This window comes from Salmo salar, chromosome 20 (genome assembly GCF_965601325.2).
Source record: "Salmo salar chromosome 20, fSalSal1, whole genome shotgun sequence".
Taxonomy (NCBI): Eukaryota; Metazoa; Chordata; class Actinopteri; order Salmoniformes; family Salmonidae; genus Salmo; species Salmo salar.
The window spans coordinates 57,201,727-57,224,512 of NC_138310.1; the positions used below are offsets into that span (position 1 = coordinate 57,201,727).

The 22,786-nt window shown below is 42.2% G+C and overlaps 1 protein-coding gene across 1 annotated transcript in view; it reads left to right on the forward strand.

Moving 5' to 3' along the window:
* The window catches only part of LOC106580923 (ubiquitin-associated and SH3 domain-containing protein B), a 43,933-nt gene extending 31,391 nt beyond the window's left edge, over positions 1–12,542 (forward strand). Inside the window, exons 5-14 of the mRNA XM_014162481.3 lie at positions 2,291–2,460; positions 2,776–2,984; positions 3,248–3,395; positions 4,264–4,387; positions 7,214–7,336; positions 7,453–7,545; positions 8,406–8,550; positions 9,858–9,964; positions 10,233–10,342; positions 10,589–12,542. Coding sequence (XP_014017956.1) covers positions 2,291–2,460; positions 2,776–2,984; positions 3,248–3,395; positions 4,264–4,387; positions 7,214–7,336; positions 7,453–7,545; positions 8,406–8,550; positions 9,858–9,964; positions 10,233–10,342; positions 10,589–10,726 — 1,367 coding nt within the window. The 3' untranslated portion in view covers positions 10,727–12,542. The remainder of the gene's footprint in view (positions 1–2,290; positions 2,461–2,775; positions 2,985–3,247; positions 3,396–4,263; positions 4,388–7,213; positions 7,337–7,452; positions 7,546–8,405; positions 8,551–9,857; positions 9,965–10,232; positions 10,343–10,588) is intronic.
* The last annotated feature ends 10,244 nt before the right edge of the window (positions 12,543–22,786 follow it).

Sequence of the window (22,786 nt, forward strand, 5' to 3'; positions counted from 1 at the left end):
ACTATCTCTGCCTGTGACACATGGACACACACCCACGCACGCAAGCACGCCAGACACACACACAAGCATGCACACATTGCCTTTTTACAGGCAATCTATCTCTCCACACGCTTTGGTCAGAAAATTACATATTTTAAGCTGGTAAGGGATGACTGTAATCAGGGCTGAATTTATTGGCGGGCCCTAGGGGGCCTGGCCCAACCTACTGATCATTTATTTGACTGAGACACGCAAAGAAAGAAAGACGCATCAATCTCAGATTAAGCATCTGAGCGAGTGAAACAGCACCCCTCTGTCTCTGTATGTGTGGACCATGTATTTGATGCTGTCTGGACAAAAGGGTATGGCATGTCATACTTTTTCTGGCCAGACAGCATCAGATACATGGGCTACATTATAGTAAGACAGAGGGGTGCTGTTTCGCTCGCTAGTTTCAGCAGAGAGGAAGAGGCGAAGTGAGAGGGCTTGCTCTCGCGCAAATCTGTCCTGAATAAGCCCATTGCGTTTATATGCAGACCTAAACTTGTCACCTGCATTCCGGCCTTTGGGACAACGACTCACATTGTTAGGGTGGAGACATGAGCATCTCGTCATTATATACAGATCTTTGGTTTCAGCCACTTGAAAATTAGAAAGGAAAGTTGGCGGGTGCACAGTGCACTGTTCGGATGCTGGCTTCTCCTAAAGTAAATTGATGTTTTGCCAAAATTATATAATTACTCCTGTCTAAATAAAATCATTCAAAAATACTTTACCAGAGAGCTTGACTTGGCCACAGAGGATCATTATCTTCTTAAAATAGTTTTTGCTGTGGATTGTTTCAAATCACAAGTGTATAGGCCTATGTCTATTGGGGTAGCCAGCAATTTGGGCAGAGCGCGTGGCAATAGGCCTAGCTGATTATTGAGTTGCGGCTGTCAGTGAAAAGCATCTCAAATGTGTGAAGATAATGTGCCTTGAGTATAAAATGTTGAGACTAGAAGAAGGGTCTGGGTGTGTGGCGAAGATATGGGCATCTCTCTCCAGAATGCTTGCACTCAGCACTCCAGAATGTTCTCCGGTGTCTCCCGCCAAATCTTGCAGTCATTGTTTCATTGTGTGAATTGTTTGCCCTTTGATTGTTTCTTTTTGTCAATTCAACATTACATATGTAACCAGTAGGTCTAGTAAATGTACCGTTCATCTCTGTCATTTGGTTACATTCATTTTGGTTAATGCATGTATTACAGTAATTTACCATTCTCATTCTCGGAGTGGAAACGTTGTTTGCAGAGTTCACAACCTGCTACACTTGTGAGAAACACGTTTTGGTTTATTTCAGAACCATCATTGAGGAGTTTTGTAAATTTTTTCACTGTCTTTTGTTTGGAGTGCTCCATGTGAGCAATGAGCATGTGTGTGGTTTCTCTGTTCTGACAACATTGAGGGAGCTCACGTGTCTGAGTTCGCCCACCTGCTGAGTTGATACAATGTTGCATTTCACTAGCGATAGCTCAAGTCAAGAAAGACAGAAAGGGAGGCAGAGATATTAATGTGATTGAAAGAACCAGAATTTTCATCAGGATATTTTCTACTCTTTTTTTTCGGCTTTAGTCCTATGTATTTTATTTAGGTGATGATGGAAGTTATAGGCCTACTGCTGCATTGGCCTATAGTTATATTGCACGCAGATAGGTTGAAATGGTAGGATAAATTGTTAGCTTCCTCAAACTTGAAACTCACGAGCTGCCTACACTCTTAGAGAAAAGGGTTCCAAAACGGTTCTTCGGCTGTCCCCATAGGAGAAGCCTTTTTGGTTGCTGGTAGAACCATATTTGGTTCCAGGTAGAACCCCTTTGGGTTCCATGTAGAACCCTCTGTGGAAAGGGTTCTATATTGAACACAAAGGGGTTCTACCTGGAACCAAAAAGGTTCTTCAAAGGGTTCTCCTATGGGTACAGCCAAAGAACCCTTCTGGGTTCTAGATAGCACCTTTTTTTCTAAGAGTGTATGGTCTTTATCATAACACCCATTAACAAAATGTGTACGTGCGCAAGCACACAGGATGTGCCCGTGAATAAAAATCAAATGCCTGTCCAACTGATTCGTTCTGGCGCTGGCCCTGACTGTAATGCTTAATCCTAAAGAGATTATCCTCACCGAAAATATTGGGACATTTTGCTCCACTCTGTAGATGTTTGTAGTTCTATGATTTGCTGAGCTAGATTCCCGCTGTTGTAGTTTGCCCCACAGAAATGACTTTCTTTATATTCTTTACCTTTATTCACTCGTGCTCCTCTCTCTGTCTCAGATGTCCATTTAGAGCCCCATAAGAAGCAGCTCCATGTGACGTTAGCCTACTACTTCCCCACCAATCACCTGTCCTCCCTGGAAAAGCTGGCCAAGGGAATCGAGGTGAAGCTAGGCTGTGATTGGCTGGCTGTCCTTTTCTCCCGGGACATTCGGTTTGCCAATCATGAGGTAATAATAACCACTTTGTTTTCTGTCCACCTTCATTTCAAATCCAATACTACTCTTGTACTTTCTACTAATCAGTACCATGACATGGACCTTGTACCTTCTACAAGACAAGCTCATGAGGCATTTATAATAAGTGATATTCTTCAAGAATTCATGGGAATATACAGTATAATTAATTTAGAAATGGCTGTAAATATCACAGTGGCCCTTTACGAGCTTGCCCATTTAGACCTATAGCCTTGCATTGTACTGTATTCTGGTGTCAGATACGGCATTGGTGTGCTCAAGCTGAGTCCTTCCCTCCCTCTGTTGCAGACGCTGCGCGTGATGTATCCCTACGCCCCTCAGAATGAGGATGAGCTGGAGCTGGTCCTGGGTGACTTTGTCTTCACTTCTCCCTTGGAGCAGAAAAACACCAGCGAGGGCTGGGTCTACGGGTCCTCCCTGGCCACGGGGCTGTCCGGCCTATTGCCTGAGAACTACGTCAGCCGGGCAGACGAGTGTGACACATGGGTCTTCCACGGGTGAGCACTCAGAATGTGCTTTGAGAATGTATTACTTTCACCAGCTTCTTACTTACAGTCCTGGGTCCAGAACATAGGGGCAGGGGTCAATTCCATTTCAATTCAGTCAACCAGAAGGAACTGTTTGCATCTTGAATTGGAATTGACCCGTACCCAGGGCCAGAACACTGTAGAAGAGCGTGGAGAGTTCTGCTCAGTAGTCAGTAGTGATGAATGAGTAGTAGTGAGTATGTGTGTTAACTCTTGTCTTCTATCCTGTGCAGATCACACTCCTTCTTCAATTGCTCCGCCCCCTCCGACAAAGAGAGCAGGGAAAGGGGCCTATTCAATGGGCTGCTGGACAGCCGTCGCCTCGACAACGCAAGCCCTGAGGACACACCCACTTCGAGCCTCATCTGTCATCCAATGCAGGTACTGGTACTTTTTCCAAAGAACAGAAAGAAGTCTCTTTAACTAAACCACACAGCTTTTCCTAACCAGGATAACTAGTGCCTAGCGTTTCATCCTGATCAGGAAAAATTCCTGGTCCTGGTTATGATATGCAACAGGATTCTTATTATTCTTGAAGAATGACTTCAATTCAAGGTTATCATAGTAAACGAAAACATAAACGAATCCTTCCACCATATTTTTTTGCACCAGTCTTTGCGCTATTCCTATTAAATCCAAGTCACATTGAGATTGACTTTATAATTTATGTACTACTGCCCTCAGTTGCAAGAAATGACATCCCCAAAACACTATATAACACCAATGGCTCCTAGCCTTCCACGCATGCTTTCTGTCCCTAACACTACATTTCTATTTATTTATTTAACCTTTATTTAACTAGGCAAGTCAGTTAAGAACAAATTCTTAATTTACAATGACAGCCTAGGAACAGTGGGTTAACTGCCTTGTTCAGGGACAGAACGACAGATTTTTACCTTGTCAGCTCAGGGATTCGATTTAGCAACCTTTTGGTTTCTGGCCCAACGCGATAACCACTAGGCTACCTGCCACCCCTAAAACTGAAACTAAATAATATAAAAACAAAATGTAAATATTTGTATACAACTATAACTGAATTAAAACTAGCAAATCAGGTCTGAAAAGGAAACTAAACTGAACTTCAAATAAAAAAATATAAACTAATATAAAAAAAAACTAATGTAAAAACACAAAACTATAATAACCTTGCTCCAATACAAAAGCTGTTCTTCTGGTGTACTGATCAATTCTTGAAAATGTTGGGGAATGTTATGGATTTGATGCACCAATTCACTGTATTGTTTCTTAGGTCCTTCGGGTCGGCAGCAATCACTCTCGGCTGCCCAAGCGGACACTGTTTGTCTGTCGGCACGGTGAGAGGATGGATGTGGTGTTTGGGAAACAGTGGCTTTCACTGTGCTCTGACTCCAAAGGTGAGCAGAGTCGAATCAAATCAAACTTTATTTGTCATATGCGCCGAATACAACAAGTGTAGACCTTACCGTGAAATGCTTACTTACAGTACAAGCCATTAACCAACAGTTCAAGAAGAGTTAAGAAAATATTTACCAAATAAACTAAAATTAAAAATAATAAAAAGTAACACAATAACGTAACAGTAACGAGGCTATATACAGGGGGTACCGGTACCGAGTCAGTGTGCTGGAGTACAGGTTAGTTGAGGTAATTTGTAGATGTAGGTAGGGGTGAAGTGACTACGCATAGATAATAGTCACCTGGGGGGAAAAGGTTTTGTCGTGCCCTCTTCATGACTGTCTTGGTGTGTTTGGACCATGATAGTTCGTTGGTGATGTGGACACCAAGGAACTTGAAACTCTCGACCCGCTCCATTACAACCCGTCGATGTTAATGGGGGCCTGTTCGGCCTGCCTTTTCCTGTAGTACATGATCAGCTCCTTTGTCTTGATCACATTGAGGGAGAGATTGTTGTCCTGGCACCACACTGCCAGTTCTCTGACCTCCTCCCTATAGTATCGCCGTTGTTGGTGATCAGGCCTACCACTGTTGTGTCGTCAGCAAACGTAATGATGGTGTTGGAGTCGTGTTTGGCCGAACAATCGTGGGTGAACAGGGAGTACAGGAGGGGACTAAGTACACACCCCTGAGGGACCCCAGTGTTGAGGATCAGTGTAGCAGACGTGTTGTTGCCTACCCTCACCACCTGGGGGCGGCCCGACAGGAAGTCCAGGATCCAGTTGCAGAGGGAGGTGTTTAGTCCCAGGGTCCTTAGCTTAGTGATGAGCTTCGTGGGCACTATGGTGTTGAATGTTGAATGAACAGCATTCTCACATAGGTGTTCCTTTTTTCCAGGTGGGAATGGGCAGTGTGGAGTGCGATTGAGATTGCGTCATCTGTGGATCTGTTGGGGTGGTATGCGAATTGGAGTGGGCCTAGGGTATCCGCAAGGATGCTGTTGATGTGAGCCATGACCAGCCTTTCAAAGTACTTCATGGCTACCGGCGTGAGTACTATGGGTCGGTAATCATTTAGGCAGGTTACCTTCGCTTCCTTGGGCACAGGGACTATGGTGGTCTGTTTGAAACATGTAGGTATTACAGACTCAGTCAGGGAGATGTTGAAAATGCCAGTGAAGACACTTGCCAGTTAGTCCGTGCATGCTTTGAGTACACGTCCTGGTAATCCATCTGGTCCCGCGGCTTTGTGAGTGTTGACCTGTTTAAAGGTCTTGCTCACATTGGCTACCGAGAGCGTTATCACACAGTCATCCAGAACAGCTGGTGCTCTCATGCATGTGTTACGAACCGGCTCAGAGTTCGCAACAAAAAGGAGACAACGTGGAGACAAGGAGTATCAAAATATATATTTATTAAATAAAGTAACTAAGTAATTAACAATGGTGTGTGTAATCAGTAATCAGTAGTGTAAGTGAGTGTTTTGCATACCTGAATGTAATAATGCAGGGTGTTGAAAAGTGCCAAAGCAAATAACCAAAAAGCCACAAAACTACACAACCAAAATCAACAAAGTGTCTGCGTGGAGAGAGACTCCTCAATGACTGTGGAAGAGGTGCCTTTATCCTGGGACACACCCGAGCCCAGGTGTTTCCCATTTAGCTGACAACCCTTCCAACTCCGCCCACCGGCATCCTAATAAAGAAACAAGAACAAAGAGAGAGAATACGGCAGACAGAGTGGGAGGGTCGTCACACATGCTTCAGTGTTGCTTGCCTCGAAGCGAGCATAAAAGGCATTTAGCTCGTCTGGTAGGCTCGCTTCACTGGGCAGCTCGCGTCTAGGTTTCCCTTTGTAGTCCATAATAGTTTTCAAGCCCTGACACATCCGACGAGCATCAGAGCCGGTGTAGTAAGATTCAGTCTTAATCCTGTATTGATGCTTGATTTGCTTGATCGATGGTTCTTCTGAGGGCATAGCGGGATTCTTATAAGCATCCGGATTAGTGTCCCGCTCCTTGAAAGCGGCAGCTCTAGCCTTTAGCTCGATGCAGATGTTGCCTGTAATCCATGGCTTCTGGTTAGGATATGTACGTACGGTCACTGTGGGGACGACGTTGTCGATATGCTTATTGATGACTGAGGTGGTATACTCCTCAGGATGAATCCCGGAACATATTCCAGTCTGTGCTAGCAAAACAGTCCTGTAGCGTAGCATCCACGTCATCTGACCACATCCGTATTGAGCGAGTCACTGGTACTTCCTGCTTTAGTTTTTGCTTGTAAGCAGGAATCAGGAGGATAGATTTGTCAAATGGAGGGCGGGGGAGAGCTTTGTATGCATCTCTGTGTGTGGAGTAAAGGTGGTCTAGAGTTTTTTTTCCTCTGGTTGCACATGTGACATGCTGGTAAAAATTTGGTAAAACTGATTTAAGTTTGCCTACATTAAAGTCCCCGGCCACTAGGAGCGCCGCTTCTGGATGAGCATTTTCTTGTTTGCTTATGGCCTTATAGAGTTGGCTGAGTGCGGTTTTAGTGCCAACATCAGTCTGTGGTGGTAAATAGACGGCTACGAATAATATAAATGAGAACTCTCTTGGTAGATAATGTGGTCTACAGCTTATCATAAGGTACGCGAACAATAACTTGAGACTTCTTTAATATTAGACATCGTGCATCAATCCTAAAAGCAAGTGTGCTTTCAAAGGAGTCACATTTTGAGTTGGATGAATCTGATGTTTTGATTGGATAGATAAAAGGGCAGTATTGTTTGTAGGTTTTGAAACCTTAACAGCAGTGTGCTGGGTTGTGGTGTTCCGTTCTACAGGTAGATATGTGCGCACTAACCTGAACATGCCAGTCAGCCTGCCCATGTGGAATGGAGGACACCGAGATTACGACATGGACACCCCAATCACTGTGTTTGGTTCCACACAAGCACAAATAGTGGGTATGTGGTTGTCAACACATAGTTGTAGGCTATGTTATCTGCCCAATTCCATGTTTAATGTTTCATTACAGCGTGAAAACAATCTATTCCTCTGTCTATCTGTCTGTCTGTTGCAGGTCAGGCGTTGTTGGAGAGCAACACAGTGATAGACTTTGTGTACTGTTCGCCTTCTCTGCGCTGTGTCCAGACTGCTCAGAACATCCTCAAAGGTAACCAGCATGTAGTTACTTGCCACCACAAATCCTGCTTAGGATAAAAAGCCTTATCGATAATGTTTGCCTCTCTAACCCCTGATGAAGACTTAAAAGGGTGATCTGCAGTTGCTACATCCATTTTGGGGCTTATAAATGAATGATATGTACCCACTGATTCTAGAAGAGTATAACTTATAAATGAATTGTATGTACCAATTGATTCGAGAACAATCTAATTTACAAATGAATTATATGTACCCATTGATTCTTGAACAATCTGATTTATAAAAGCTTCATGAGTTTAGCAACTGTTGTACCCCATCAGAACCAAAATATACGCTTTTTTCACTCCAGTGTTTGTAAACAAAGTAAATGTAAACATACACTATATAGCCTACAAACATGGTTAACACTATCATTTGATATCAGGGATGGTCAGTTCTTGCATCCATAGCTCTGTCTATGAATTAGAACATGGTTACATTTCTCCAGCCCCATCCCGAAACAGTGGCAGGGAAAACGCTTTGTTATTGTTTCAACTGTGGATTGCCCCTTTAGTGGTTGAAATGTTGTCAATGAACATAGTTGAGAGCATATCATGTGTTCTGGTCCAACCCTTTCCTCCAAGGCACTTATGTAGATCTGAGAGGGGGTTGATAAGTTTAGCCAATATGGTAGTAGTTCCCTTTCCTTCTGATAGGCTAAGTGAAATTGTCTCCATATTGCTTATCTAAGTCCAATCTATTCAATCCAATCATTTCAGATCTACATAAGTGACTAGGGGACTAGGGGTTGTTTTTGGACAGGGCTGGTGTGTGCAGCAGAGGCTGCAGACTTCCTCTGTTGCTTACGCGCCTCTCTGTCTCCCCTTGCAGGTCTGCAGCAGGATGGCAAGCTGAAGATCAGAGTGGAGCCAGGGCTATTCGAGTGGACCAAGTGGGTCTCTGGGAGCTCTCTTCCTGCCTGGATCCCTCCCACAGACCTGGCTGCATCCCACTTCAGTGTTGACACAACATACAGGTGATACAGGCAAGACTGTTTCCTGGTTCACCTCCATACTGTACTCTTACTGGCCATTTACACTATACAAGCGGCACTTGCCTAGCCACGCTAGCCTCGCCCTCATGTGTGTGCTAACAAGCTAGCAAGCAAGCTAAGTTGTGCTACGTATTAACATAGGGTGACCATACGTCCTCTTTTTCCCGGACATGTCCTCTTTTTGGACCTAAAAAAAATGCGTCCGGCCGGGATTTCTAAATTGCCCAAAATGTCCGGGATTCGGCTTTTGATTTCTACAGTCGGCCATTCATTGTGTGCGTTTTTGGGGTTTTGCATTGCTTTGACCTTTCTCTTTAGGTCCCGCCTTCTCACACGCCACCATTGGTGGGTCATGTAGGCCTACGCAAACATTGGTCAAACTGCATCTCAATCATTACCCTCACCATGGCAACAGCCAAGAGACAGAGCAGCAGCTTGCTTGTCAACGCAAATGTAAATTCACAGACGATTTACAGAGAAAATTCCCGTGTTTTCGTCTTGGTCGGGATCCGTGTGAAGCAGAATGCATGACCTGCAAAGCTGGCACGTACGTGTCAGTGTCAAATAAAGGTGCTAGCGACCTAGAAGCCCACATAAGCTCCGCAAAACACAAAATTGCAGCTAAAGGAGAGAGTTCGTCAGGTAAATTAACTGACTATTTTGTGAGAGCAGGTAAAACAGAAGATGCTGTTACTTAGGGTGACCATACGTCCTCTTTTTCCCGGACATGTCCTCTTTTTTGAAAACTAAAATATGGTCACCCTAATTAACAGCCACTGTCAGCCAATCCAGTAGGGGTTGGAAGCTATGGTGAGATTTGATTGGTCAGTCGCTTTTGATGAAAATTCTCCTTTCCCCAGCTTTAGTCCTGCCCTTTTCAGCTCCTGCGCCCATGCTCGCATCTATCAACGGTCCCCCGCCCACTCTCCACTTCTCTCGCTTTTCTTCCATTGAAGGTGAATGGCTTCCGATGTTTCACAGCGCGATGCCGCTTCCATGTGTAAACGCAGAGTTAGGCTCCATCCAGAAACAACCCCTAGTCCCTTTAACCTTGGGCCTAGGCACAGGTATAAAGACAACCAGATATGTACAAATAATATGGTTAACATTCCATTAAGCCTATCAAAGAAAAGTATGGAGCTACTACCATGTTGCATATGTTTATTTAATTCCTTCTGACCAATGTACATGAAGTGGTAAAGGTAGGGGCTAAGGGTTGTTGCTGGGCGGGGCCGGAGCCTTTTCAGCCATGCCTCTGTCTCACATGTTCTCACTCCTTCTTCCCACAGACCTCTCATCCCAATATGCAAACTTAGCGTGTCGGAGTCCTATGACACGTACATGAGCCGGAGCTACCAAGTGACCAAAGACATTCTGTCTGACTGCAAAAACATGGGTAATTATGATGCAGGGTTCAGTCACTGCTGTGGCTTTTGATGGGATGTGTATAAAAAACAGTCCTGCGTTCAATTAGTACTTATCTTTCAAATCCTTTAGCTGTGCTCGATTGAGCTTGCCTGGCGCAATGGAATCAACGGAATAGTCCCAAAAGTGAAAACCCTGTTCATCTCCCACTCCAAACATCTTGTGTGGGATGGACATTGGGATTCATCTGGTCCGTGTTGTTCTTCCCTTCCCTCATCTCCTCATCTCTCACTCTGTAGGAAACAACATACTGTTTGTGGCCCATGCTTCCTCCCTGGAGGCCTGCACGCGACAGCTCCAGGGCCGCAGCCCCCAGACCTCCAAGGACTTCATCCAAGTAGTCAGGAAGGTCAGCTGAAGTTTATTTTACTCGCTCAATGTGATATTTTATTTTGATCTCATTGTGTCTTCCCACTCACTCTTTTTCACTCTTACTTTCACTCTGTGCCTGTCTCTCTGTATCTGTGTTTCTGTCTGTCTGTCTCTCTCTTTGTCTGCCTCTCTCTCTCTTTCTCCCCCTCTGCCTTTCCACCCCACTTCCTAACTTTCATTCTGCCTTTATTGCGGCTGACGAGAGCCTCTTTCCCTCCTGTAGATCCCCTACCTGGGTTTCTGTTCCTGCGAGGAGCAGAGCGACACGGGGGTCTGGCAGCTGGTGGACCCGCCCATCCTGCCCCTCACACACGGACCCAACCACAGCTTCAACTGGAGGGAGACCCTCCTCCAGGAATGACATCCGCTTCCCTGGAGAGCAGACTTGCTCAGACCCATCCCGAGGATTTCGTTTCTGGTCAAACCGCACTGAAAGACCCCACCAGGGTCAATGGGTGGTTGGACCTGGATGTACTGTACTGTACATATTGTAATTTGACAGTATCGTTGACATTTCTAATTTGACAGTATTGTTGTTAGTGAGAGCAGAGGTAGAAGAGAGTGGAGAGGGCAGGGCTAAGTCTCGGCCTGGTTGATCGTGGAGGCTAGCACATGAACCATTACATATTATATCGTCAACTGCGTGCCAGAAGGAAGTCACAAGGTTGAGAACATTGACCTAAAAAAACGAACAGAGTAGTTTGTGTTTCGATAAGCAATTGTATCCCTTGTCCCGCTTGCAGATGTTATCCTCAAAAGCCCTTGATTGTAGCCTCAAGTCATGTCTCGGATGTTTCCCAGTGTGGAATCTGTGTTTCTGTGTGTATAAAGTTTAACTCATTTTGGGAGAAAACATGCAAAATTTAGTTCATGATCTCTTGCAATGTGGTCAGTATGATGTCTTCTATGACTTTATGGTCACGTTGTATGCTGGTTGTATACTAACGTTTTGTTAACGAAGGTAACCAGAAAAATCTATCTGCCTGGTTGTTATGTGACCAGATAACAACCAACATATGACGGATTTACTTTGACATCATGATCTCGTCATAAAGAAATGCGTCTTTACGTGGTTGTAACAGAGACTAGTTGAAAATCTGGTTTTCTGACTTCTTCACAACCAGAAAAACAGTTTACAACCAGAAAATGACGTCATTAAGATGGCATGTGCCAAATGTTTTCCACTTGGTTTTCACCCGGTTTGTTTGAAACAGTCTCGATGGCACAAAATGCACTATTGACAATCACAGGTGAGCCTTGGTGAGGCAGGTCTAATAACCAGAAGTTAGGAACTTATACTGTATGTGTTTGTTTTACATAATGTAAGTCTTATGGCAGAATAGTTGTCGACCACTGCACTAGAAAATATCTTTCAGTCTTCCAGTTGTGACCATTTATATTTTATTCAGATACGTAACAATTGAAGAGCTTTTATCATATCATATTAAAAAGACCTGTTCCGTGGTAGGAAAATACGTTTTTCTCAGGTGCAGTTTTCATTGTGACCTAATACAGTATGTGCATTTCATTGGGTCATGAAAATTGTTGTGAGTGCCTCTTAAGATTGAACCTGATTTCTCTTGATGTCTCAGTGGTGAAATCAGAGGGAAGTTCTCTGTTCATTATGTCAACTTGAATGCTTTTGTTTAGCCTCATCTAAATCTATCTGCTCTAATCTTTCTGCAAATAATGCATTTATTATTGAGGAGGCTCTAAAACAATGTTCTTCCATTGATACATGCAAATATAATACTTACAAGTACAATTAGAAATTTGTGATTAAGGTGTCAGTGAGGAACAAAGCAGGCCTACATCAGAGGTTTGCCACATGCACTGTTGAGGAAACCCTGGAAACTGAGGAGGAAGCCATCTGTGTCAATTTGTGTTAATTTATTGTCTCAAATATTATATTTCCAAATGTATATAAACGTTAATTTAAGTAATTTAAGTTTTTCACCAAAATGCTAAAAGTTAAGTCAAACATATTCTTTATGTTTGGGCGAAGATTTGCAAACGATTGAAAAGATTGCCACTTGTATATTCAGATATGAGCATATCTGAGGCGTGTTCTTTATTTTGATTCAAAAATTGTCTGAATTCCCCTCTCTATATGATACAGACATTATCACTGTTTCAGATATGTAGAAGTTACATATCAAATAAATAAAAAAATCTGGTAATTTCTTTTTGTATTGTTATCTATTTTTATTTTATTAGATCGAGAACTCCTTCAACACCTTGTTCAATAGGATTATGGTTTAGCCACTAGGTGTAGGTATAAGACCTTTGGAGTTGACTACATATCTTAGGGAGAAAATTAGCCTGAAGCAGAGGCGACATCCCCACATGGGGCACACGGAAACGTGACCCCTCAGATTTGTCTTGTAATTTCTTTTCAGATGTTAAATTAATTACTAAACTTATGGCTCTAGATTGCAGGAAAAATATGCTTCAGGTGTTGGGTGCCCCCTATAAAATAATAGGTGCATGACACCCCTGGCCTGAAGTGATTTAAAATCAAAGAAATCCTTAGAAAATGATGCAGTAAGTAGACATAAATAACGAACTGAATGGAATAAGATACAGTCATATTGTTTGTAAAAAAAATAGTTGGAGTTTTGGTCTGCCTGGTGACATCACCATGAATGAAATTAGTTAATAGACTGATAAGAAAGAGAGCTCCAAACATCTTTGCCAATAATAGCTAGTTTTCCCCTCCACACTCAGACCACTCCCAGACAGTCCTAGCAAAATTCTTGCTTGAGAAAGTGCTCTTTGCATTAAGTTAGTTTTGTTTCTTTTTGACCATTTTAATTGAAAACAATCACAGTAAGGTACTTAATTGTTACCTAAAAATTACATAATATTAGGATACAAACAGCCGCATTGGACCTTTAAAGGGATACTTCAGGATTTAGCAATTGTTATGTCTCTGTGTCCAGTATAAGGGAAATTAGAGGTAGTTTCATGAGTCAATGCTAACTAGTGAAAGTGCAATGACTGGAAGTCTATGGGTATCACGCTAGTTAGCAATTGCTCTAGCACTAGTTAACAACTTCCTTCAAAAGGCACGCAGAGACATAAAAATGTTATCCACAAGTTAATTTGAATCTGGGGAAGCAGATAAAGGGCCTCATTGCCAAACTCCTCAGGTTAAGCGACCCAAGCCTGGTTAAACCAGAATGAACTCTGCTGTCAGTCTAATTTACCAGGCAAAAGTGACCCTATCACACCTGATGATGATGATGCATGCATGTCAGCACCACTGATAACGTACCTTGCCACACAAATAATCATGCATACAAGTAGGCTATAAAACCTCATAAAACCTAGTGGTCAAACAGGTAAATGGCTCCAATAATTTTTCCACCATTCATTTTTTCCGTAGAGAATTTTAGAAACACTTAAATGAAGGGCTGTGTTTCGTGTAGGCTTACCTTGGCGTGACATTTTGATAACCATGTAAATCTCTCTGAAAAGGTGACTTTTATCAATATATTAGACTATTTACTCTCAGATTCAAACATGCTAATTTGCATCAAAGTAAACATCATGCAAGACTTCAAATCCTTGCAAGCTCCTGCATGTCATCTCTAGCTGACACCTTTGTCTTCAGGTATTGTCTTGTTCAGATCATCATGGCATTTGTAGTTCTTTATGATAGCCACATTAGCATCTAATTAGCATTTCATTTTGGGGGGGTAAATACAGGCAAATATATTGATAAAAGTCACCTTGTCCTAGAGAGATTTACACAGTTATCAAAACAGATTTATCCTACACGAAACACAGACCTTATTTTAAGTGTTTTTTAAATAACCTATGGTAAAAATGTATGGTGGAAAAAAGACTGGAATCAAATCAAATCAAGTGTTATTAGTCACATGCACCAAATACAACAGGTGTAGACCTTACAGTGAAATGCTTACTTACAAGCCTTAACCAACAATGAAGTAAAAAAAAAAATATGAATAAGAAATAAAAGTAATTAAAGAGCAGCAGTAAAATAACAATAGCGAGACTATATACAGGGGGGTACCGGTACAGAGTCAATGTGCGAGGGCACCGGTTAGTTGAGGTAATATGTACATGTAGGTAGAGTTATTAAAGTGACTTTGCATAGATGATAACAACAGAGAGTAGCAGCGGTGTGTAAAATTGGGGGGGGGGGGGGGGGGGGGGGCAATGCAAATAGTCTGGGTGGCCATTTGATTAGATGTTCAGGAGTCTTATGGCTTGGGGATAGAAGCTGTTTAGAAGCCTCTTGGACCTGGACTTGGCGCTCCGGTACCGCTTGTCGTATGGTAGCAGGGAGAACAGTCTATGACTAGGGTGGCTGGAGTCTTTGACTATTTTTAAGGCCTTCCTCTGACACCGCCTGGTATAGAGGTCCTGGATGGCAGGAAGCTTGGCCCCAGTGATGTACTGGGCCATACGCACTACCCTCTGCAGTGCCTTGTGGTCGGAGGCCGAGCAGTTGCCATACCAGGCAGTGATGCAACCAGTCAGGATGCTCTCGAAGGTGAAGCTGTAGAACCTTTTGAGGATCTGAAGACCCATGCTAAATCTTTTCAATCTCCTGAGGAAGAATAGGTTTTGTCGTGCCCTCTTCACGACTATCTTTGAGTGCTTGGACCATGTTAGTTTGTTGGTGATGTGGACACCAAGGAACTTGAAGCTCTCAATCTGCTCCACCACAGCCCCGTCGATGAGAATGGGGGCATGCTCTGTCCTCTTTTTCCTGTAGTCCACAATCATTTCCTTTGTCTTGATCACGTTGAGGGAGAGGTTGTTGTCCTGGCACCACATGGCCAGGTCTCTGACCTCCTCCCTATAGGCTGTCTCATCATTGTTGGTGATCAGGGCTACCTCTGTTGTGTCATCGGCAAACTTAATGATGGTGTTGGAGTTGTGCAGTAAACAGGGAATACAGGAGGGGACTGAGCACGCACCCCTGAGGGGCCCCTGTGTTGAGGATCAGCGTGGCGGATGTGTTATTACCTACCCTCACCACCTGGGGGCGGCCCGTCAGGAAGTCCAGGATCCAGTTGCATCTGTGGATCTGTTAGGGCGGTATGCGAATTGGAGTGGGTCTAGGGTTTCTGGGATAATGGTGTTGATGTGAGCCATGACCAGTCTTTCAAAGCACGTCATAGCTACAGACGTGAGCGCTACGGGTCGGTAGTCATTTAGGCTGGTTACCTTAGTGTTCTTGGGCACAAGGACTATGGTAGTCTGCTTAAAACATGTTGGTATTACAGACTTGGACAGGAAGAGTTAGAAAATGTCAGTGAAGACACTTGCCAGTTGGTCAGCGCATGCTCGCAGTACACGTAATTTCCTCATACTGGCGTACTCTGTGATGACTACAAATTTGACAACCAACTCATACCTCTGATTATGTGCATAAAACTTGAATGAGAGTCAATTGTGTATCAATCATCTTGTTGAATTTTTTGGGAAAGAAACAGCATCCTTCCATCAATAGCATCTTTCTCGCTCATTAAGTACTTATCTCTGTATAATTATACCCCAAAAGGAGACCCAAAGAGACCTCTGATGTTGAGTTATTGTTGCACAGACTTGTAATTATATTTGGTGGCCTGCTCACCCCTATTTACTCCAGTGTATAAATACACCTGGGGCTTTGGGGCTCTGATTTCAGAAACTGTCTCAGCACCGGCAGGAGCTTAAAAATCCTGGCCAACGGGTTTATCCGAGCTGGGGATATTCGATCTCTGCCACTCTTGTCCTGATTTAGCCTGGACTCTCCTGTAGTGTGCCAGTCCTCCCCCATCCCCAACAGACCTGAAATTTGGAGGCCAAATTAAATGTATTAGTTAGATTTCTTGTCTGTGCTATGATTGCCTTCTTCTAAAATACCTAAAGTAGACTGGGGAATGAGAGAAGTGAAGCATTGACCCACTTGGATGTAAACAGGACTTTTTATTACCTAGGGCTAACATCTCCACTCAGCAAAGCCTCATCTACTGCTGCAGTGCAGAAAACCTCTGCAACCGTCTAAAAACAAACAAGTTTACATTAAATCTTCCAGACAGACAGACATACTGTATTTTAAATGCATATTGATGCATGATTTAAAAAAATTGCTGAATATACAACTTTGTTGAAAACCTATATACAACTAGGTCAACAACAAAACATTTTATTGAAGAAATTGATCTCAAGGTAGATATCAGTTAGATGTACTTATGTAGATATTCAACGTAAATATAGAGTTCAGTCTGAGTAATCTTCCTGTGAAAACAAAAGTGTTGTTTAGGCAATACCTTTTCATCTATTCCCCATCTACAATAGTATATTCGCCCCAAAATTGAAGACCAGCAATTATTGTGTGCATCTATGAATTATTTTGAGTTTGCAGTGACTTTTTATTAGCAATTGTGTATTTTTAGTTTTGTAAGATTTAACTTGCTTTGCTGTGCTTCTCTTTTTGTTTTCCCTACTTGATTTATTGTAGACTCCTGCCCCCTGGCTGGTCACCTTGGAGACGGGAGTTGGTCAAGGTCTGCTACAACTGTGCCTGTTGACTAACAAGCTTTCCTGAGCTCCTTCAAATGGTGCTTCCAGTCCACCAACACAAACACCACCACCACCTTCCTCCAGCTGCCGCCTGCCTGGAGCCAGAATGAGACCTGAGTTGACAACGCTGTCTAGCATGCAGATAAGGGGCAGTCGACCCCCAAACCTGTGTGAGTGTGGTACGTCAATGTCCAGCCTCTGTTGCAGATTGGAGTTTTCCTTATTCCGTTTTGTTCTGAGGGCATGTCTGTCTTGAGGGCAGAAACAAATGGGATTAGTTAAATTCAGGCAATATATGTGATTGGTTCATTTTAGGGTTAGGGATTGAAGTAAGGCTAAAAAATCAAAGTTGTGCAATGTTGAATAAGGAAAACTCCACTCAATGCCTCTGTAGTGAACTCACCGACAAGTTGTTTTTTGTGGCTGAGGTAGCTGCTGGCTTTGGCATCATTGTACAACCAATTACAGGGACCCAGCAAGGCTACTGCACTCTCCAATCTCCACAAACTCAGCCTGGAAGAGTAGGCCTGCGTTGCCTCTGAAGAACTACATTTTTGCATGTTTCTAGTAATGCCAATGTTTACGTGGGCAGATGTCAACTTTGAAGAAACTCTTATCCCCGCTGGATTGGGCTGTGTCTATATTATTCCCGAAGCTATCCTCAGTGATTGCTATATTCCAGTCTCTCATTAGTTTGATGTTGCTTAATTTGTTTAGCCTTTTGTTTTATGCCAAGCTCTAAACCACACGAATTCCTCACGGATGTCTGAGGGACCCAATTAAATGCATCACAGTTTATCTTCTCTTATTGCCTGAAACCTCATTTGTATTGGACAGGATACAGGATGAGTGTTATTTTTATGGAACTTCCACAAGAATACACTATGCCCATTTATTGACCAATATTTAAAAAAGGGAAATGTTGTAAGTTGATTATCGCATTGGCCTACACCCCAAATAATGATTTTGAGAAGGTGTGACTGAGATAGAGTCATGGCAACGGTATTCATTTGGGAATTCAGGCCTGTGCCAATTTTCATGCTTTTATGAAAGGATTCATATTTTTGTTCACATATCGCGGGGATGATATACATAATGGAACTATCATATGTATGAATGCAAATGTAGTAGGTAGCTTTGTGTTGATTATCCATCATGTCACACACTTTATAATGACAAGCGCCAAATGTCATGGTAGTTTGTATATCCAATCTACCATGAGCTGGTAGTTGTCCATGCGCTGTGTTTATCTTGCTTTTCCTCACAATATATGTTGAAGATGCCATATTATTTGGACAACGTAGTGAATAGGTTTTGGTGGCTACAGACCTTTTCTAATTCCAGTGCATGTTCTCATACAACACTATCAATGAAATGAAGCTCCAGCAGCTGAAGTACTGATCGTACAGTAATGATATTGACTTAGGGTTGTTGTACAGATGTCTTTCAGGCTGGTCTTAATGATCAGAAAATAAATAATACTTGTAAAAAAAAAAATGGATCCTCATGAAATAATGAACTAGTTGCAGTTGATTAGAACGTTTTTTTAAGCCCTTACTACATTAGCAAGCAACAGTTTTCCATAGGCCTACCCACGTCTCATTCACTGTAGGCCTGTGTTTGTTGCCTTAAATTTCCACTTGATTTATGGAGTGATAGGCCACCGAAGACGCTGATAAAAGCACAGGCGGTTTCATTCCTCTAAAAAAAAACAAGTAATTATCGGAGAGCAGTGAATCTTTGCAATCTAATAGTGCTCTCGGTGTTCTTCTCAAGCTTTTAAACTAATTCGTGATTGATCGCTAATTATCGGCGACGGAGGCTCTCGAGACAGCTATACTTCCCACCTCAAACATCTCCCCCGCCTTTTCACATATTGAAGGAGCTATAACTTTCCAACGGTGGACTCTGTTCGTTGTTTGGGGGAGTCAATAGACTTCCAGACGTTTGAATAATCATTGTGCTCTTTCCCGATAAAGAAGGTTGCTTCACAACAATAAAGCACCGGGCACCCAATATTACATTATGTATGGTGCAATAATGGTAAGCACTGCTAAAAAAAACACAATTTAGAATGAAATAAATCAATATTGCATTGTTATTACAATTTAATATGGTTCCATATTATTACAATTTAATATGGTTCCATAGTCTAGGCTACTGCTGCTTCCTAGGTTTTTATTCTAGACCTAGAAGATCGCTAAACATGCACAAATATCACAGTGAAATAGTACAAGAAACGATTCCAAATTGGCAAAATATTGATTGGAGTGTCAAAAATGTTGGCTCAAGAACCCCTGAAATTATTCCGTTCTCCAGGAGGCACGTGACACGAGGTGCTCTCAATGGCTTGCGCAATTGATGTGCGCTATTTGGATATGAATCGCTATTCTCCCACTAAGAAAAACATTAATAATGGGTGTCGTCAATGACAATGTATTTGTTTTCAGCGCTAGATCAATTGAGGTCTGCTTTTGTCTGTCTTGGAAATCTATTCGCTCAATTGCATTGCCTCGAGCCTTAGGCTATAAAAGTGGACTTCGTTTTAAAGCAGCGTATAAAGGCTAGCCTGCATCAGTGATGCTGGCAAACTCAGTTGCAGGCTTGTCTACCGTAACAGGTGACCAAAGAATATCTCCTGACCATTCTCTGACAAAATTAGGGACCAAAAGAGGACCAAACCATGCGCTGCACTTGACACGTTGGCTACGCGATAGGCTGTAAGAGCCAGGTATGTAATGTTATACCATTCTTGATTTATAGGCCTATTTGATTATCAAATCCTGTAATAATAATAATAATGGTAGTATATTAATGATAATAATAATGATAATGCTCATAATGATAATAATAGCCTAATTATTAATCAATTCAAATTTCAGTAATCAGGCAATTAACGTAAACATGTAGGTCGAAATCTGGGTCTATGTTTATTGTCTGCCTGTATTGTTTGAATTCAGTTGTCTATGGCAAACATATTCAAGAGGTCATTTCAGCATTAGTCCGGTTAATTGTGTCTTAACGTTCAGAATTTTTCCAGGAACGTTTATATTTGCAAAATATATGGGTTTCAAGATGAAAATGGTAGTTTGACAATAATAAGGTGTACACTTTACATACAGTAAATAATGGATACATTTCACATAAGGCCCTCTCTTATTGAATGGACTTTCTGCAAATGTTTTGGTGACGACTGCATCAGTGGAGAGACTGGTTGTAGATGCTGGTATTCTAATGCAATGAGGGGTGAGAGGTTATCATTTCTATTTCTAGTTTTTCCTAGAATGAACTTGGTGGCTTTCACTGTCGATTACTTGGATACATGATCAGGCATGGACGTTAGGCAAATGAGTGATAGAACATCTGAAAGCGAAACGCCTGTGAGATGATGTGCAATTTAAATCCAGTGAGTGTCACTAGAGCTCCATTTTATGAGGTGTAGACATGACGCTCCAACCCCTCTAGCCAAGCTAGCGCCCTCGACAATCCAGTCACTGTTGTTGGTTGCTCTGGTTCGAACTATGTTGTAATCTGTCTTGGACCTTAGGACCTACAGTTGAAAACGCTGTTAAATTGGCATTGATGTAGGTCTATGTTTTGATTATCTTTTAACTGTTATTTCATGGTAATGTATGTCATTGCACTTTTTTTATTTTTTTTTATTTTACCTTTATTTAACTAGGCTAGTTAAGAACAAATTCTTATTTTCAATGACGGCCTAGGAAGAGTGCATTAATCGTACATTCATTTAATATGGTTCCATATTATTATAATTGAATATGGTTCCATATTATTACAATTGAATATGGTTCCATAGTCTAGGCTACTGCTGCTTCCTAGGTTTATGTCCTAGACCTAGAAGATCGCTAAACATGTACAAATATCACAGTGAAATAGTACAAGAAACGATTCCAAACTGTTGATTGGAGTGTCAAAAATGTTGACTCAAGAACCCCTGAAATTATTCCATTCTCCAGGAGGCACGTGACACGAGGTGCTCTCAATGGCTTGCGCAATTTGGATATGAGTCGCTATTCCCCACTAAGAAAAACATTAATAATGGGTGTCGTCAATGTATTTGTTTTCAGGGATAGATCGATTTAGGTCTGCTTTTGCCCGTCTTGGAAATCTATTTGCTCAATTGCATTGGACTTTGTTTAAAAGCAGCATATGAAGGCTGATATACAATGTGATGCCTTGTTCAGGGGCAGAATGACAGATTTATACCTTGTCAGCTCGGGGATTCGAGCTTGCAACCTTTCAGTTACAAGTCCAACGCTCTAACCACTAGGCTACGCTGCCGCACTTGGAGAATTGTGAATATTGTTGTTACATTGTTTGAAATAATGTACAGTAAGTAGGCATGTATTTGTATTGTCACCTACAATGAAATCGGGGAAGGGACTGTGGATCTGTCTCAGTCTGTCCGTTTCTACATAAATCACATGTGATATCTCAGACAGCACTGGCCCGATTTTGACAAAACTTGGGTGAATGATGCATCTTGCCATAGAGAGCGATCATTAACAAAATTACAATGATTGGCCCAAGGGGGGCGCTGCATAATTCGTGGGGGACTACATGTTTACTGTTGCCTTTTTTGATCACGGTTAGTGATACACCCAGCAGTCATAGGAGACAGAACATTTACCAAGCTGTCATCAAGTCCTCTCTCTTGCAAGACAGATTGGAGAGGTCGTGTGGAGGGCTCTGATTGGCCCAAATTCCAGGGGACAACGTGGTTGCCTTGTTTTCTTTGTGTAACATTTTATTTTCAATGCAGGTATGCATTAATGTTGTATAACTTGTTATAATCTTATATATAACAAGGCATACTACTGTATGTAATATGCATACTATAAGTCTGATTGACAATTCAACTGACTCAAAATGGCTTGGATCACTGAGAGATAATTAATACGGTGTACCTGGATACAGCCCTTAGCCGTGGTATATTGGTCTTATACCACAAACCCCTGAGGTGCCTTATTGCTGTTCTAAACTGGTTACCAAGGTAATTAGAACAGTACAAATAAATGATTTGTCATACCCGTGGTATACTTAAGCAATAATGCCCGATGGGGTCGGTATAAGGCCAATATACCATGGCTAAGGGCTGTTCTTAAGTACGACGCAATGCGGAGTGCTAGGACGCAGCCCTTAGCCGTGGTATATTGGCCATATATCACAAATCCCAGAGGTGCCTTATTGCTATTATAAACTGGTTATCAATGTAAATAGAGCAGTAAAAATGACTTTGTCATACCAGTGGTATACTGTCTGATATACAACAGCTGTCAGCCAATCAGCATTCAGGGCTCCAACCACCCAGTTTATAACTTCTAATATACCACGTCTTTCAGCCAAATCAGCATTCAGGCCTCGAACCACCCAGTTTATAATTACATTTATTCAACGGGTGGGTCTAATCCTGAATGCTTATTGGTTAAAACCGCATTCCAGCCGGTGTCTATTCCACCAGTTACCACTGGCTAAATCTATGACGTTAAAATGACTATTTACTCTGACTGCACAATCCACTGTCTCAACAGCCCAGCCAGGCAATTTATACACTTGATCTCCACTATAAAAAGCATCTAGACATTATCTCACATTTCTTTTAGACTAACATTGTCACGTTCTTGAAAATGAGCGGACCAAGGCGCAGCGTGAGTATAGTTCCACATATTTTTAATCTCCGTGAAACAAACAAAACAATAAAGAAACAACAAAATGTGAAGTCATGACGTGCACACAGGCAACTAAACACAAACAATATCCCACAAAACACAGGTGGGGAAATGGCTACCTAAATATGATCCCCAATCAGAGGCAATGATAAACAGCTGCCTCTAATTGGGAACCATATTAGCACCAA